The following is a 16,925-nucleotide window of genomic DNA, read 5'->3' as shown; positions in this document are numbered from 1 at the left end:
TTTCCTCCCAACTTTTCCCTCCTGGTTTATTTCTCAAACATGCACTCTTCATCCCTACCCCCGCCCCCCATCTCCCCCTCCCTCTTGCTCGCTTGTCTATCTTACCCTAGTTTGGAAATGCTGCAAACCACTGATCCTTCTGTCATTGGCTGGGTCCAACTGTCAGTTTACGGGAATAAGTCATCTTCATTGGCCAAGCCGGAGGTGGGTCCCGGGAGCAGGATATAAAACACGGGGCGGGCATCGCGGAGCCGCTTTGACAGGACAGGTCGAAAAGGGAAAACTGACTGGGAGCTAGAGGACTCCGAAGCTGGGGTGCTAAGTGCCCAGCAGCGGGGGTCTGTCTGCATTCTTTCTGCTTGTGTGCCCGGTTCCGCGCGCCCCACTCTCTGACAGCCGGGTGAGACAACTGCCGACGGCCAACGGCCCCCTTGAGACACCGCCGCCCCATCTAGCTCCTTTACCTGCGGGTGCCGCTCCCCCAAGGAGCCCCGTCCGGCTGCCATGAGCGAGGTGAGCCCGCTCGCTGGGGGCATCTCCCAATCCTGCTCTGTCCTGGGGAGGGAGGAGGAATGAAGGCGGGGGGCGGGGGCTGCTGCGAGAGGGATACCCCGAAAGGGATGCTTTGAGGGGTCACCCATGGAGGGGGGCACCGAACCCTGAGTCAGTTCTCCCCACCTTTAGGAAGCCCAGAACTGTGGAAAAGAGGGAGACTGACCCCTTATGTCACTGGGATTCGAGCTTATTGCCAAGGGCGGGCAGGAGCTTTAGGGGTGATTGGAATGCTGTGGGGTGGCTGGGGGGATGGATTAGAGCTCAGAGTGGCAGCCTCTCCCCCTCTCTCCCCACCCCCCACCAATTCCCTGAAAATTCTCCCACTCTGCTGCTCTGACTGCCTGGTCCTATTCCTGGGCACCCCAGGTGCATTCCTTCCCCCTCCAATCTAAGGATTCATCCCTCTTTTATTATTTATGCACTTCTCTGACAATCCTCCACCCTCCTCCCTTCCTTCTCCCTCCTTCCCTTGCCCTTCCCCCAACTCAGGAGACTTTTCCTTCTTTAGGAAAGAAAATGGGCTGGGGGCAGCCCTTTGCTGGGGGGCAAACTGGAGTCAAGGGAAGTGCTATTTTATCATCTTCAGTAGAATACCTTGGTGGGTAGTTTCCATAGTCTCATATTCAAAGACCCTTCTTAAGCGTGGGGGGAGTGGATCAAGGGTGGAGAAGTACCCTTAAGTAGTCTACATCTTTCCCTCTGCAGTGTTAAACAAGCTGTATGGCTGCCAGGGAAAACCTCCTTGGAAATGAGGGTGGTCAGTCTCAACAATCATCCTATGGCATTCTGGTTTCAGATTTTATCCATTGGGGAGGGCAGAGCACTGACTGAGGAATGTCCCCTAATTGTCTGCTTGTGGTAACTTGTTAATAGTTCCAGATCCAGAAACCAGGATTTTCTTGCTAAAGTGTAGCTATCTCAGGTAGTGACAGCTCCAGCTTGCTTCCTGGTGCTGTTTTCTTCTCAGGATACAATTCTCACTCTGTCTCCTTGATGATTTAGGATTGTCAGAAAGATTTGTAGAAATGCTTTCTGGATATGAGTTAACCCCAACTTCTCATCTAGGTGCCAGATCCTTCTGTCCTTCTGTTGACTAGTTTAAAGATATTGGGGGGGGGGGTAGTGATGTGTGTGTGTGTGTGTGTGTGTGTGTGTGTGTGTAGATAGTACAAATATTCCCAAGGTCACCTGATTAGAAATAGGGCCTTGGAGTCCTAATTCCCAGTTAAAGACTCAGTGTACAGAACTGTAATACTCTCTCACTGGGGGATGACATCCAGGGTGCTAATTAGTTCCAACCACAAAGTTTTCTATGGCTGCTATGCTCACTAAGTTTATTTTAATAAATTCAGTTAGTCTAGGGGCCACCAGATGAATGGAAATGACTCCAGCCCCCCAGTTAATCACTACCATGACCAAAGAGTGCCTTTCACAGAGGGAGCAGGAAATAGATCAAGACTACCTGCTTCCTTTACCCACAGCTTTGTTAGTGAGTACTGAAGTGAGAGCTGAGGTGATCTTAATATTTACCTGGTCCAACTCCCCTCCCCCCTTTTCTATTTAGCAGGAGAGGAAAATGAGTCCCAGAAAGATGAAATCACTTTTCTAGAGTCACCATAATTAAAAAAGAAAAAAGCAAAAGGCAAATCTAGGCCTTGAACTCTGGCCTTCTGATTTCCATTACATCATGCTTCCACCTTTAATGTGGATGCAATGATTTTCTTCTTTTTCCCTTCATTGAGGTCTAGGGTGGATCCCTCCTGGCTGTTTCTAAATTTGAAAGTTGCAACTCAAGCTGCCCCTGGGAGTGTAAGCTCTAAGAACCGTGGCTTCATGGAGCTGATGTGGTTGGCCTCTTCTGTTGTAGAGGGCATCGATTCTCTGTGGGACATTGCTTTAGGAGATGGGGTTTGTTATAGGGTTTTGATCAGAAAAAAAAAATTTCACTGGAAGGAAAAGCAATTTGATATCTTAAGGGTATATAGGTCCTGGGGTGTGTGTGAGGGGGTGCCTTGACTCAGCAGCTGAGTCTAATCCCAATCTTGTGGGTAATGGAGTGGTAGGGAGTAGAATCTCAAGAGAGAGGATTAGCCATCACTGTTCAGTGCTGCTGGGTGTTCTCAAGTCTGTCAGAATGAACTGGATCTAATTAACAATTTGGCTATCGAAACTGTCCTCCTTAGCATGGAATTGAGCCCAGCACTGAGGATGCATATGTATAAAAAAATCAAACTGCAAAAATTAGCTACCTGGGTGTGTTCAGAGACCAGCTGACTCTGGAACCCGTTCCCAAGGGGTCCTTGCTTCTCAAGGGGCTCAGGCCCAGCCTATTTTCTTCCTCTCGTTAAGACTGTTGTGAAAATCGGAAGTGCTGACTGAAGGTCCGGAGCTCTAGGGATTCTCCCAAGTGCCTCAGTCTTTTTAGCCCATCCCTCTAGGCAGAAGTGCCCAGCTTGGGGAAGCCCTGGGTACCCTGCATCTTACGCAAGCTTTACCTCCTCCGCTTGTCCCTTTCCTTACTCTAAAGAAGCTGCAGGAGAGGGGAAGGTTTGGAATTCCCTTCGGAGATTCCCATTTCATCTGGAGAACCAGTGCCTAGGGGAATCCCCTTGGGCTTTACCGAACTGAAGCTAGAGGAGCTTAAGGTTAGGAGGTGAAGATACAATGGGGACAGCAGTCTACTTCTGTTTTGTTTTCCTCACTCCTATCATCCAGTACTGCAGCAATGGATTTCCCTTTGAGTGTTCGTGTCTGTATGCGCATAAGGAGCTGCTAGAGACTAGTTTATGTACATTTATAGCTTCCAGAAGGGTTTGGTGGCTATGTGGGGAGGACTGGGGCAAGGGGATATGATCTAGAAGCAGGAGAGGGAGCTCAGTACATTTTGCATGGTTCTATAACTTTTATTTCAAGAAGAGATGGGGAAGGGGGTAACCCTAGGACTCTGATTCCTTTCTGGAATCCCACTGTCATGCAGTGAATCTGGTTGCTTAAAGCATAATTCTAGTGCCTGTCCTCCTCTTACTTTGCTGCATTCCTGATCTGATGGAAGTCCCTCACTGGTGCAGTCCTTTACCCCTGTAGGCTTTCTGTGGAAATGGAACATATGGGTGTCTAGGTGGCTACTCAAATGGGCCTATGCTGCACTGCTGATTGTCAAAGGCTGGAGCGATTGGCAATTCACTAGCAGCATCGTGGGAGAATTCAGAAATACCTTCTTTATGATATTACTATTTCCCTTGCCCATGGGAGTATAACTCCCCTTGGATAATATACTGTTATCTTGACATATCTGGTTAGTGTCTGGTGCCTATCTTCTTTCTCTTCCTCTGCTGTATTCCTGACTTGATGGAAGCATTGCTGCAGTCCTTTACCCCAGTAAACTTTCTGTTGAAATGGGTCATATAGGTGTCTAGGTAACCATTCAGTTGGATCAAAGCAACCTCCCCACAACTGAATCACCGTCAAGGTAACACAATTCTGTTATGACCTCTCCAAACCAGTTGATTGGAAACCTGGTAGGGACCTGGAATGACTCCATATTTCTTAGTAAATACTCCTTAATTGATTTTTCCTCCTCTAATTGGCGGTTCCATCCTTGTTATAAAACTCTTATGTAAAACACAAGAGCTGCTTACCACTAGAATGCTTACATATATGAAGTAACCCAATGTTCTCTACTCTTGGATGGATAAGGAGAGAAAATGAAGCCTAATGAGGTCTTCAGTTATATAGCCTATTAGAAGATTTTAAAATAAGGAAAAATCTGTATCAGCACAGTTTTTTGAGAATAATGTAATAGGATGATATGATAAATTGTTCCTTTGGTCCAGAAGAAATGGAGAATCCTGTAGTCCTATGATATAAAAAGATGTCTCTTCACTTTCCAATAAAGAATAGCAGTCTAGAGACTTGTAGAATTGTAGGGCTCAGGGTATGAGGAAGTCTCTACTGAGGCTATTATAAAGCAATCACATTTCAGATGGCCAATCAGGAGCCAAAATCGATGGATCTTGCACTGGTAGCCAAGGAGTTAGCTCTGGATATTTACTAGTGTAATTAGGGGTGTTGGAGATTGGGAGGAATCTAGTAAAAAAACGGAGTCAGAGGAAATTGTTTCTTCTGTCACTATTCATGTCCATTGGGAGAAGCAGGTGCAAGATTATCCTACAACATGGAAATACAGTTGTGTTGTGTTTTAAGAAAATCCCATTTAAAATCTGAACTAAAAGATCATAAATCAGGAAGTAATTTCATTTTATAAATGATGTGCCATAGTGTTCTTTTAAATCACTTGTTTCACCAATGTACTTAAGCCAAATTGATTTACATGCATTTTTAGGAAAATATTCTTTTATGTGCTCCACCGAAGTCTGACTTGGATGCTTCCTAATGACCCTATGTTTTTGAAGGCTGCAAGTGTAAGCTTTGGCAAGTCCTGCCAAGACGGAAAGGTTCTGAGTACATGCCTGGCAATGAAACATAGGTCTCCCATCCAAGGTCCTGTTAAGAGCTGAGAGGCTTTTTGCCAGAAAGTTGGCCACCAGATGATATATTTTTTTGGCTCCAGGACTTAATGAAGATTTATCACAAAACATAAAGACTGTGACTTAAAAGTTAACTTTTGCATATGGAGAGAGGGAGAGAAAGCTTTTACATGGGTCAAACTGTGACAAGAGAAACTGGTGGAGGTGAGGATATACAGTTTAAATCCATCTCTGTCCATTTTCTAAGGCAAGGCATCTAGTTGCTTTAGTGATAGACCATGTTGGTTGACATGCAACGCAGGTATGGAGGTAGTTAACTGGGTTTTCCTGTCTCTTTGAATTATGATAATTTCTCTAACAATGCTTACCACGTGTGGGTGTGAGGAGCAAATAGGATAATGGATACAAAGATGCCTTTTACATTTTAAAACACTAAATAAATGCAAGGTGGTTATTATTACTCATACTAACACCACCACCACCTTAGCCCCTGGAGCTCATCAGAAACAGCTGCTACTACTGCATTGCAGAGAGGATTGATAGTAGGAATTTCTTAAGACATAGCTAGCTGCTCCTGGTCCTGAGCAGCTGTTAGGTTTCCTGGTTTGTTGGGGAGAGGACTGGTGGCTCAGGTTTGGGTCTTTAGTTTTTCACTCAAAGGCAGATTATTTCCAAGTCAAGTTCACAAAAGCCTTGGGAGGAGAAATGTGAGAAGAGAGAACAGAGCATTTGCTGAGCTGGTCGATGATCCTAAGCAAGGACCCAGAGATCACTAAGCTCTAAATATGTAGTTATCAGCATCCATGCTTCTGTCCTACTCCTTAAACTGAAAGAATTTTACCCAGAATCATTCCTTAGGGACGGTAAATAGAGATTTCCCCTTTCCTTTAGTTGCTTAAGGAAATCTTAAACCCCCTCCTCTAGAGTGCTTAGCTTTAGGTTCTCCTCTTTGGTTGTCCTAGGAACTAGGTAAGAGCCTTTGTAAGCAAATCGTTAGAAAGTCCTGTGGATGCCACATTTGTTTCTCACTAGGGTGATTCCAGAGGCCATGCCCACCTAGGTTTCCATGCCTTCTGTCTAGTGAAAGGGGAGATCAGGACTTATTATGCCCACTTCCCACCATTGTCCATGACACCTTTCTCCTCCCACACTAATCCCTCCTGCGGAGCACTTGCTTGTTAGGCTGCAAGGGGATTAATACGTTTATTTTGAGTCATTAACACCATGGGTGGGATGCATACTGAAGATTATAGTAATAAATGGTGCTTTGGCACTGCCCCTCTCCCCAGTGTGAGGTGAAGGCTGTGTGCAGTGTGCCGCAAATAACCACTCATTAAACTGGTGCAGCCCAAGCTGGGGAAATGGGGCTGGGGCTGTTGACTCACTCCATGTGGTGAGCTGGCTCGGTCAACCAGCTCTGACTTTGGCTCTGGGTGAAGGGGGGAGGGAGGTGGTCTGCTATTCCAGGAATCAGGGGGAGGGACTGTTGGATGGGGGACCTGAGCTGCTGGAAACCAAGATTATGAAGTCTCCCTTCCCGCTTCTTGGAGGGACCTGGGAAATATGGTTTCTGGCATCCTTTGAGGGATTTTATGAAGAATAAGGATGAAGGGTACCTGAGTTCTTTTTCTGACTATTATTATCTCAAGGGGTGACCTTGAGTGAGTATTTCTTGTTCTAGCTGTGTGAGGGCTGCAGCTGGATCCTATTTTGAAACGAATGTAGTTCCAACAATCTCTCCAAAACAGAAGTATGGAAGAGCCTGCCAAGGGTACTTGGGAGTCACAGAAAACTTTCCCTCCTTTGGCAGTGCCCTGTAATTGACAACAGGACACAGAACATAAAGAGGGGCTAGTATTGGGGCTAAAGCCCCACCTTGTCCCATGGACTAGAAACTTAGACCCAGTAACCGCTTGTTTCCCTCTGGTTCTTGCACTTTTAGGCTGGGAAGCTTATCAAATCTTGGTCTGTTTAAAGGAAGAAGCCCATTTTAGGATATCCTGCTGCCGATTGGCAGACATACATTCATGTTAATGAGCACTGATCTGGGTATGATGTGCATGTAACAATGTGTGCATTCGGGCTGTGTTTGTGTACAGCCATCTTGAGTTTGCATCACATAGTTACCTAGGCAGGAGAGGTCAGCCTTTTGTTCCTGATGGCTGGTGCCCAGCACATGCTGCTGATTTTTCTTGAGGGGAACCTAGAATGAGCTGTGCAGTTCAACCCTCCCCAGAGGAGCTCCAACTTGCTGTTTGGAGCAGAGAGGGTGACACTATCTTGCCTGTTCTGGTGGCAGTGGTTGCTGTGGCAACACCATTAAAAATGAAAGGGAGATGAAGGAGGAAGAAGGGGAGGGGCTTGAGGAAGGGGCGGGCTGAGCCTAAACCTAGGAGATGACACCCTGGGTTATCCACAGCAACGAGAAAACCTCCCCCAAGTTTCCTGAGCCTTGGATTTCCCTGGAGCTATGATCTGCTTCCTCCGGAGGAAAGGTGTGAAGGCAAGGGTGTAGGGCTGTGCCAAAAACTCCTAGCTTTCCAGGGGACTCTATCCAACCAGGAGAAATATCCAAACGGTGTGACTTGACTTCTATGCTAACATCCTCCTCCTTAAAATAACTTGAACTCTGGGATGTCCAAAGTTCTGGTCCTGCAAGTGAATGCAAACTTCTAACTCCTCCACGAAGCGCTGTGCTAGCTCAGACAGGGAGAGCCACTATCAGGCCCCACATTCCCTTGGCACAGCAGAATTGGCAATCCTTTCTTGAATCACGATGCTCTCTCTGGCTTGCAGCATATTCTTTTTGGGCTGGGTCCAAGAAATCCCAGAGAGGCAAGGCAGGCAAGACTTGCTATAGGGGGCATGCCCCCCTGCCTTGAGAGCTGGAGCCATTTTGGAGATTTTCCAGCTAAAAACCCTAAAGCAGAGATAATCTGGAACTTTTAGATATCTGGGACATCTCGGAGATCATGATTTCAGGACTAGTTCACAGGAGAAGAGATTCCTCTAGGTATTCCTGTAGTGCAGAAGGGATTGCTTGTCTCTTAACTTCGAACCTCTCCTCCCAATTCAGGAGGGGGTTTTCTCCTAGTTAAAATTGGGGATATTCTACAGCCACTTGGGCCCTTTGGTCTTACTGCCCCCAAAGGACCACAGATACCCTACTAGCATGTTCTCACCTGGTGCTCACTAAATCGTTAGAGTACCTGTGGATTTAGAACCTACTTAAATGAGTAAGGGAAGAGACTAGAAAAAAATATTTACCCTTTTTATGGTTTTTCTTCTTTTGTCAAGGTCATATGCTAAGGGGAAGGGAACCATTCTTTTGGTTTTCTTCTCTCTTTGCTAATAGTCTTACAGCAATAACAGAATGAGATTTAACCTGCTCTCAGAAAGCAGATTCCATGTCAGACACTCAGCTCAGGTGGGCTGACTCATCATGAAACAGGGGAAAACTTATTTTGGACCTCATAAGGATTAGGACCTCCTTCCACATGAGAAGCTTTTGTGAATTAGTTAACTGACATTTGCTATGCTAAGAGGATAAAAAGGGAACAAATGTGTGGTCATTTTCAATTGCTGGGAGTTAAGGAAGAAAACAGAGGCATCCAGCTATGGTAGAAGCAGGAACTGAGTTTCGTGTGTGTGTGTGTGTGTGTGTGTGTGTGTGTGTGTGTAATTGTTGCTCTCATTTTGTCCCTGAACATCCTGAATCAGAGTATTTGGATAAGTTCGGAGAGACAGCACCTGAGACAGTGGGGCAGCCCCTTCACTTCATTCGCTTCTACTCCTTGTTTGGACACATTCTCATGTGAGAGTCCATGGAGCAGAGGAAAATAAAGTATGCCTATAGGGAATTGGTAGCTAGAGCTTGGCTGATGGAATGGAACTTGGTAGCATGCTAGGCCCCGAGATGAGGAAGACAGGAAGGCAGGGAGCCTAGGAGAGGAGAGATGGCTCCCCTGGGAAATGCTTGACTGGGGCTGATGGCTCTCCAGGGTGGAGGTTCTATTGCTAATAAGTAAGTGGTGGGGGAGCAGAGCATGCAAAGAGGACGAATGGCAAATGAGTAGCTTTTGGTACTCTGTGAGCAGGGAGGCTCTTCTCAACCAAGTGTTGGGCCTACTGCCCACCAGCTGCCATGATCACTGCTATAAAACCTCAGGGTGGAAGGCTGGAAGTAAGGAGGGAAGCAAGAGATTTAAGCTGAAAGGGAGAACAGGGCCCTGGGCAGCATGAGAGACACTTGCTACATAGGTTTTGAGTTGAATGAGGATACAAACGAAACTTCAAGTAAGAAGTTAGAGCATCATGGAACTGAGGGCTTTGGTTGGGAACCCAGTCTCATATCGTTAGCTTTTTGCATCAACCCTGACCAGATAGACCACCTTAATGCATGTGGCTAATTTGCTCCCAGTAGGATAGAGAGGAAAAACTGAGCTAGGGAACAGGCCTTGGTAATAACTGTTTAGCTTTTTGATGGAGGTGGAGGAGACATAATCCTTAGGACTTTTATTTCCAATTCAGGGCTTTGCCATTTCTTGTGGTAAAAGTATTTAACTAAATAGTGATGTTTGACAATCTCCACCCCTCACTGCAATACACACTTTGTCTCTTAGGGGCTGTGGGATGCTTTTTCTGTATTTTCCGCCTGGTTTTCAGTGCCCTATAAGAGGAAGGAATATTAGTCCTATTATTATTTCTAGCTACAGGACAGCTTGGTTTTTGAGATTGAAAGAGGTAGGGCAAATCTTGTGGGATTTAGGGAGAAAATTTGTAATCTATCTATGGCTTGAATAGAATAATAGTAGGGAATTAGGCACGGATTGTAGGAAATAAATACTTAGACCATTACCCTAATGGCTCTGTTATTTGTGGGGTATGGTTAGGAAGTGTGGAGCCTCTACTACTCCTGTAGAGGTCCTTCTGTGTCTCCTTCATTTTGTTTGGCTACAGAAAAATGGACGAATAGTTGCTATGCATACCTCATACCACCTGTTATAGTTGAAATGTGAAAATATCAGAGGAGGCAATCTGACTATTATTTTAATAGGAATCCCAAATGAAGTAGGAAAAAGCAACAACAACAAAAATGCAGGTCCTGATATACCACAAATCATAGATGACTAGAGAGCTAGAATAGGTAGAAAAATAACCTAAGGAGTTATGTGTGTTGGGAAGGAGAGGCTGGGGTTGTTTCTAAGGCTTTAATTCCCTTGGGGTGGCTAAACATCCCATCATCTTAGCTCCACTGGATGGTAGAGATGGAGAAAGGGGAAAGAACCTTGTTTATTTTAGGTGAATATTCTGGGCTTTTGGAAATAGAGATTAAATGCCAGGGGGAAGCCTGGATAGTTATTGGGGACGTAGTAGAAGGGCCAAGTACCAGAAAGAGAATGGGAGCTGGCCACTGCTGTCCCTAAAAAAAAACTAACAAAAACAAATAAAAAACACAACTGAATTGAGAAAAAGAGTGGCTATTCTGAGAGCTAAGGGTTGGGGGGTGGGGAGAGGGAGAGGAAGGAAGGGAGAAAGATTGGGAAGAAAGAGCCTGGCGTTCACTGGAGTTTATTTGGGTCCAGCAGGAGGTGCAGCAGGGCCTGTGAGGAGTTCCAGGGATCTTCTAAGGGGAAGGGGACAACTGGGAAATGACCCTTCCTCCCCCCAGCAGACCCCCCTGAATATCTGCTTTTTCAACTGTAGTTCTTTACAATTGAAGCCAAATTGGAGCTGGGAGTCCTCGTGAGACCAGACGGCTGTTGAGCTGTGGCTCCGTTCCAGAGGCAGTAATCTCAGGAGAGATTCAGTCAGGCAGGGGAGGAGGGGGAAAGGAGAGGTCCTATATAGCTCAGTCCTGACATACATCCATGTTTAGAGAATCCTCAAGGACAACCAGTATGAAGGAAAGAGAGAGATGAAAGTGGGCCACAGGGCCACGAGCCCTCCCTGGGCCGGGGTTCAGGTCATGGTCATGAGTCGGAGCTGGGGTGAGAGAAGGCAGTGGTGGTGTTGGAGGGATTATGGGGAACAGGCTCAGCTGCAGATAATTGGATAATGGCTAAAGCAAGGATCAGGGCTGGGGGATTTACTGGCAACGGGGAAAAGGGTCCATGAAGAATGAGCACGTAGGAATTCGCTCCTCTTAGTTCCCTGGTTCTGCTCATTTCCTCTCAGGGTGCTTGGTGGCTCTGTTCCCGTGGCCCCTTTACCTTCCCCATGTCGTGCTGTCACTGCACAGCCCCTAGCATTGGCGGGATGCCAGAATGGAAGGCTTTGCCAGAACTCGGCTATTGTTAGTCTTCTGGATTGGTGATAGATGAAAGCAATTTGCTCTGAATATAAGGACCTAGAGTGAGGAGGGGACACAGAAATGCTACATGCAGAGTTGGAGGACCAGTGTTCAGACTTTGGTTTAGCTGTTCACCTCTCTGGGACTTATTAAGAAGGTTTAAAAAAAAAAAAAAAGACTTCAAAGGCCCCTTATATCTCTAAATCTATGATAATCCTATGAAAATTTGGCTGTTTCCTTAGGGGATGGTCCCAAGTATATGTTTGCCTGGTTCATTTCCCCTTTCGAGAAAGAAAAGAAAAAAATCCTTAGTGTATCACAGTGTAGAAAATGGGGCTTCTGTGTTTTGGATTTTGAAGGTGGATGGGGCCCCTGAAAATCTTTTGGGGAGAATGCTAGGGCTGGAGGGAGGGAATAAGAAAGCTTTTAGCCGTCCTGTCTAGGCTGAGGTGTATGTGTGGGTAAATTAACCTTCTGGTATAAGAGGTGGAGAAGAGGATCACAGAAGGGACCTCAGGAATCACTGTGTCTAAGCCCCTTCATTTGACAGATGGCAGCAACTTCAGTGTAGAAATGTTAAATGACTTGCAGAAGGTGCCTCATCTGACCAGCTGAGCCCAAATTCAAGTTCTGTTCTCTGACTCAGATCTAGGGCTAAGATTTAGACTGAAAGGCCTCAGAACCAGGGAGTCTTGGGCTCAAATTCCAACTATGATACCGTATTGCTGACTGTATGCCCCTAGGCTAGGCACTTTACATCTTTAATTGAGAACAACCTATGCCACACTCCACTTCTTGGACTACTGCCTATTTTAAGAGAGGATGGAGCTGTATTTCCTCATTCCTTCTGGGGGATGGGATGGGACAAGATTAGTACAAATCTTGTAAATATTTCTACAAAATATTTATCGTTGTCTTATTGTTTTTGTTTACATTGTTGTAGTTAGTAAAAGTGACCAAAAGACATGAATAAACAAATAATTCTCAAAAAAAGAATTATGAATTATTGGCCATAGGAAAAGACTGTTCCAAATCATTAATTAGACAAATGTCAAATTAAAATAATTCTAAAGTTTGATTTTGCTAACAACAAATTGGCAAAGTTGAAATGAAATGGAAATAGTTAATGCTGAAGAGAAGACATGCAAAATATACTGTTGAAATAGTCCATTCTGGAAAACAATTTAGAATTATATCAAAAAAGTGACTAAATTGTTCATACCTTTTGATCTAGAGATCTTACTGTTGTGCATATGCTTCAACGAAGCTAAAGACAAAAAGGTTCATATATCTATATATTACGGTATTTCTAGCAGCTCTTTTTGTGGTAACATACAATTTGCTGGAAATAAAATGGGTGCCCCATGATAGAGGAATACCCATGTATTCTCATTTTGTAAAGAAAAAATCTGGAAGTTCAAGAAGAGCAAGTGACTATGCATATTCAAGTGCATAACTTAATTTTTTCTTCTTAACAGCCACTAATTCATTTTTTAAAGTTTTCTGTTTAGAAGTGCAACTTTGCTATGTATTCTTCTTTTGTAAAAGAAATTTTAAAAAAGACAAGACCTCTTAACATTTATGCACAAGATGTGACCAGATCCTCTTGAAAGTATTCCTCTTAGTAGAAACTGTTTTTTAACAGAATTGCCTTTGACTATGACCACATCTACTTAAAATTTTGAGTTTTTGTGATTATTATTAAAGCTTTATTGAATGAAGTTAATGAAGTACCACAATAATATCTAAAAGGAAACAATTTTTGAGAGTTCTGAATTAGGATTATAGTTCTTATTCCAAACCCAGGAGTCTTGAAGCCTTCAGAGCTGCAGTAAGAAGAATTATGATGGGCTAAGAGAGGGCTGCTTTTCATTTCCACTTGTGCATTATTCTAAGGAATTCTTTGATTGTTCTTTTGTGTGTGTGTGTTGTGTGTGTTTTTTTTTAGCTCAGTACCAACGAGTCTCCAAAAGCCAAGAAGGCATCCAGTCCAGAAGAAAAGGGTGAGTAGGATTGATCTGAGAAGATTTCAGGATTGTGGTATCAAAAAAATTTGTGTAGTAAGCGTAGAAACTCCTGACAACAGCTGGGCACACCATCATAGGATGGGTTAGGATCAGAATCTGGCTACTCTGGTAGAATCACAGATCCGCACCAAATAAGAGCAGGGATTTGGATGAGCAAAGGACTTTCTAGATCAGAGCAACCACTCCTAACTTTTCTACTCTTTCTTCAGCTGTATTTCCAAGGCCCAAGGGAGGAAACTTTACCTCTTAACTTTGAGCACTCCCTTTGGGAATAAATCAGGAATGGAGTCAAAACTGTAGGGAGGAATAGATTTTTGAACTCCTCCTCATCCATCAGTGCAGGAATTTAAAGAGGAGTCATTCTAAGAGGGAACAGTTAGAAGTCACAAATGGTACTTTTGGCCTTGCAGAATGTAAGTCTGTAATCCCTGAAGCTCTTTTGTCTTGGTCTTGTGGTAGGGAGGCTCCTCCACGCACAACATGGACAGTCCCCAACCCAAGAATCTTATTTAAATTAATAAAATAGTATTATTTAAGAAATTCTGGGCCTGGGGAAAATAGTATTATTTAGGAAACTCTGGGCCTGGGAGGGGTAGGGAACCCTGGAGTCCAGTAAAATAGAAGATTTTAACACTTTATTAGTTTCTGGAAGAGAAAAGGAAATGGCACTGGTAAACTTACCTAGGGGTCCTCCTTACTGTCCGCAGAGAAAGCAGATGCCAAGAAGGGTGAGGAAGAAGAAATTGATATTGATCTGACTGCACCCGAGACAGAGAAAGCCGCACTTGCCATTCAGGGCAAGTTCCGCCGGTTCCAGAAAAGGAAAAAAGATCCCAGCTCCTGAGCCACCAGCCTGAACCTTTGTCCTAGTTCCCCTTTTCCCTAGCACCCTTTTCCATAGACCCTGATTCTTCTGTATTATTCTGTTCCTATTTTCTCCACTGTGTCCCTGAGACAGTTTCAACCCCCAGAGTTGCCCCTGCCTCAGCCATCAGGGTAGCATAAACTATAAGGGAGTGGGGGAAATAATAGGATCCAGTTAGCAGCTACTTAGACCTGAGAGGGAGTCAATCTCTCCCCGGAGATAGTGACCCCCTGCTTGATGTCCTGCCCTATGTCAGAGACTAGGGGGTGGCTGTCCTTGTCCGCAGGGAACAGGAACACCAACTCAGAAGCAGAGAGTGACATTGATATGGCGGCACCTGAGACAGAGAAAGCTGCAGTTGTCATCCAGGACAGGTTTCGGAGCTACCAGAAAAAAAAAAAAAAATCCACCTGAGCTGCCAGCCCTGCCTCTGTCCATTACCTCCCTCTCCACCGACCCTGATTCCATGTATCCTGGTTTCTTTCCTGCTAACCTATCCATGAGACATAATTGTAAACCCCTGCAACGTTCCCTGTCCCCATCATCAGGGTAGCCAGGCTCTGACAACCTGAAGAAACCAATCTCTCCTGTGCGAGCAGTGCTTGGGAGGAAAGTCTCGTGCCAGGGACTTGCAGTGGCTCACTTGGGAGTGGGGAGGGAGATGAGAGACCCTTGGACAGTTGAAGCGGAGTGAGGGCTTCAGAGAAGGGTATGGCGGGGGAGAAGGGGGCATTTTTCCTTTCTGTCACATGCTAAGCTTAGAATTTAGACATGTATTATCTTACAGCTCTCTACGTTCCTCTTCCCAATTTCCTGAGCTGAACCACAGCAGGTCCTGGAGCCTCCCCTTTCCATACCCCCACTTCGAAAAGAGCTTCTCACAATAAATAGTGCATGCTGGGCAAATTAGAATTTCAGGGAGAAAGACTGGGAGTAGTAGAGACAAATGAATTTTCTCCCATTTCCTACTATCTCTCCCACCTTATCATTCTTCTAAGGCCAGGGAAATGAGAACAGGCAATGAGAGGGGAGTTTGAGAAGCTCAAAAATGAGGAGCAGACAGGAAAAGTGGACCTGGGACAAACTGAAGATGAAAGGAGATAAGAGAGGCAGGAAAAAAAGAGGAGCAGGGAAGGGTTCCTGAAGCCTTGAGCTAATGCCCAGGTGAGTGCCCTCCATGAGACTAGCTTTCCTACTGGTATGCTCTCCCTTTGGCCTCCTGATAGCAGTGTCTTCACCTTTCTCCCAATCCCCACCTGCCCCACTGTGGAGGCAGAATAGAAATTAACAGCCCTTCTCACAAGGTTTTAGCATGTTTAATAAAAACCTCAAGTGAGTTTGTTTCTGTCTCCGCTTTATCTGGGGGTAGAATATGGAAGTGGGATCACAGGGTGGCCCTGGTGGAGTGTGGCAGTCTACGTGGAATCCAGGTGAGTGGTTTTCTATTTCTCAGCTCCTAAATGTGGACCCTGACAGGAAGGCAAAACTGCTTCACTAGTTTTCCACGAGACCCCAATTCTGTAAATCTCCTCCCACCTCTACCATCCCACCCACCAACCTTGCCCTCACCTTGATTAACCTCCCCAGTTTCTTTGTCTGCTACTGTCACCTCCCCCGCCAGGCACCTGCATTGCTCTCCCATCACCCTCTTTCCCTCCTCTGAGCTCAGAAGTTAGTGCATTCCCTGAGAACAAACCTCAAACAAATTGCCCCTCTACTACTCCTCTTCTATTTTAAATTGAGGGGGGAGTGACATTACCAGGGGGTCAGAGGTAAGAGAAAGTCTCACACAATTTTATTTATTTATTTTTAATAGCCTTTTATTTACAGGATATATGCATGGGTAACTTTACAGCATTAACAATTGTCAAACCTCTTGTTCCAATTTTTTACCTCTTACCTCCCCACCCCCTCCCCTAGATGGCAGGATGACCAGTAGATGTTAAATATATTAAAATATAAATTAGATACACAATAAGTATACATGACCAAAACGTTATTTTGCTGTACAAAAAGAATCAGACTCTGAAATATTGTTCAATTAGCTTGTCACACAATTTTATTAGGACTAGAACAAAACTATAATAACCCTCAGTTCAGTTTATACTCGCTGATTAACGATATACAGCATTAAAAAAAATTCAAAGCCCAATTTAGGGAACTCTTTCAGAGAAATGGGTCTCAGAATAAAGCTGATCATTCCATTCGCCTGATCACTTGATAGGAGTGGTCCTGGCTACTGTATCTAGCCTGAGTATTGAGAGATTGGCTTTCCATGTACTGAATCTGGTTCTCTTGGGATGGAGTTTAATTATTTTCTTTTATTGAGTTCTTAATTAGGTGCTCGGGAAGGCCCACATCCTAGCATGCAGAAATTAGTATGTAGGGGTACATGGTAAATAGGAATGGAGAGAAAAAGAGTTCTTACAACCCATACCCAAGGTTTACCTGTGTATCCCGGTATTGTAATTGCTGGATAACACCAGGATTCAGAACACCAAATAACTGGTGCCTTCAAGTACTGCCAGGGAAGAAAAGGAGGTAATGGTCCTAAAGGGGGCTTGGCTGGTGGGAGCTCTGTGCTGTGTGTCTCCAGGCAACTTTTAAGAGCCGTATTTGCTATTGACCCTGCCTTTCTTCCTAGGGTACAAGTAGAGCGCCTCAAGCCAAATTTGATACTTGGAGGGCACCATGGTAAG

At 44.9% G+C, this 16,925-nt stretch overlaps 2 protein-coding genes across 2 annotated transcripts in view; one reads left to right on the top strand and one right to left on the bottom strand.

The window, feature by feature from the left end:
* The window catches only part of NR1I3 (nuclear receptor subfamily 1 group I member 3), a 29,177-nt gene extending 28,990 nt beyond the window's left edge, over positions 1-187 (bottom strand). Inside the window, exon 1 of the mRNA XM_031937402.1 lies at positions 106-187. The gene's annotated coding sequence lies outside the window, so the exon portion shown is untranslated. The remainder of the gene's footprint in view (positions 1-105) is intronic.
* A 40-nt stretch (positions 188-227) lies between these two features.
* On the top strand, positions 228-15,562 carry PCP4L1 (Purkinje cell protein 4 like 1). Its single transcript, XM_031937405.1, has 3 exons — positions 228-513; positions 13,283-13,337; positions 14,069-15,562. Exons 1-3 carry the CDS (start codon positions 505-507, stop codon positions 14,203-14,205), a joined length of 201 nt encoding a protein of 66 aa, XP_031793265.1. The 5' UTR covers positions 228-504; the 3' UTR covers positions 14,206-15,562.
* The last annotated feature ends 1,363 nt before the right edge of the window (positions 15,563-16,925 follow it).

This window comes from Sarcophilus harrisii, chromosome 4 (assembly GCF_902635505.1).
Source record: "Sarcophilus harrisii chromosome 4, mSarHar1.11, whole genome shotgun sequence".
Classification (NCBI taxonomy): domain Eukaryota; kingdom Metazoa; phylum Chordata; class Mammalia; order Dasyuromorphia; family Dasyuridae; genus Sarcophilus; species Sarcophilus harrisii.
The sequence above is the reverse complement of the archived record's forward strand: the minus strand, read 5'-3'. Positions and strand labels throughout refer to the sequence as shown.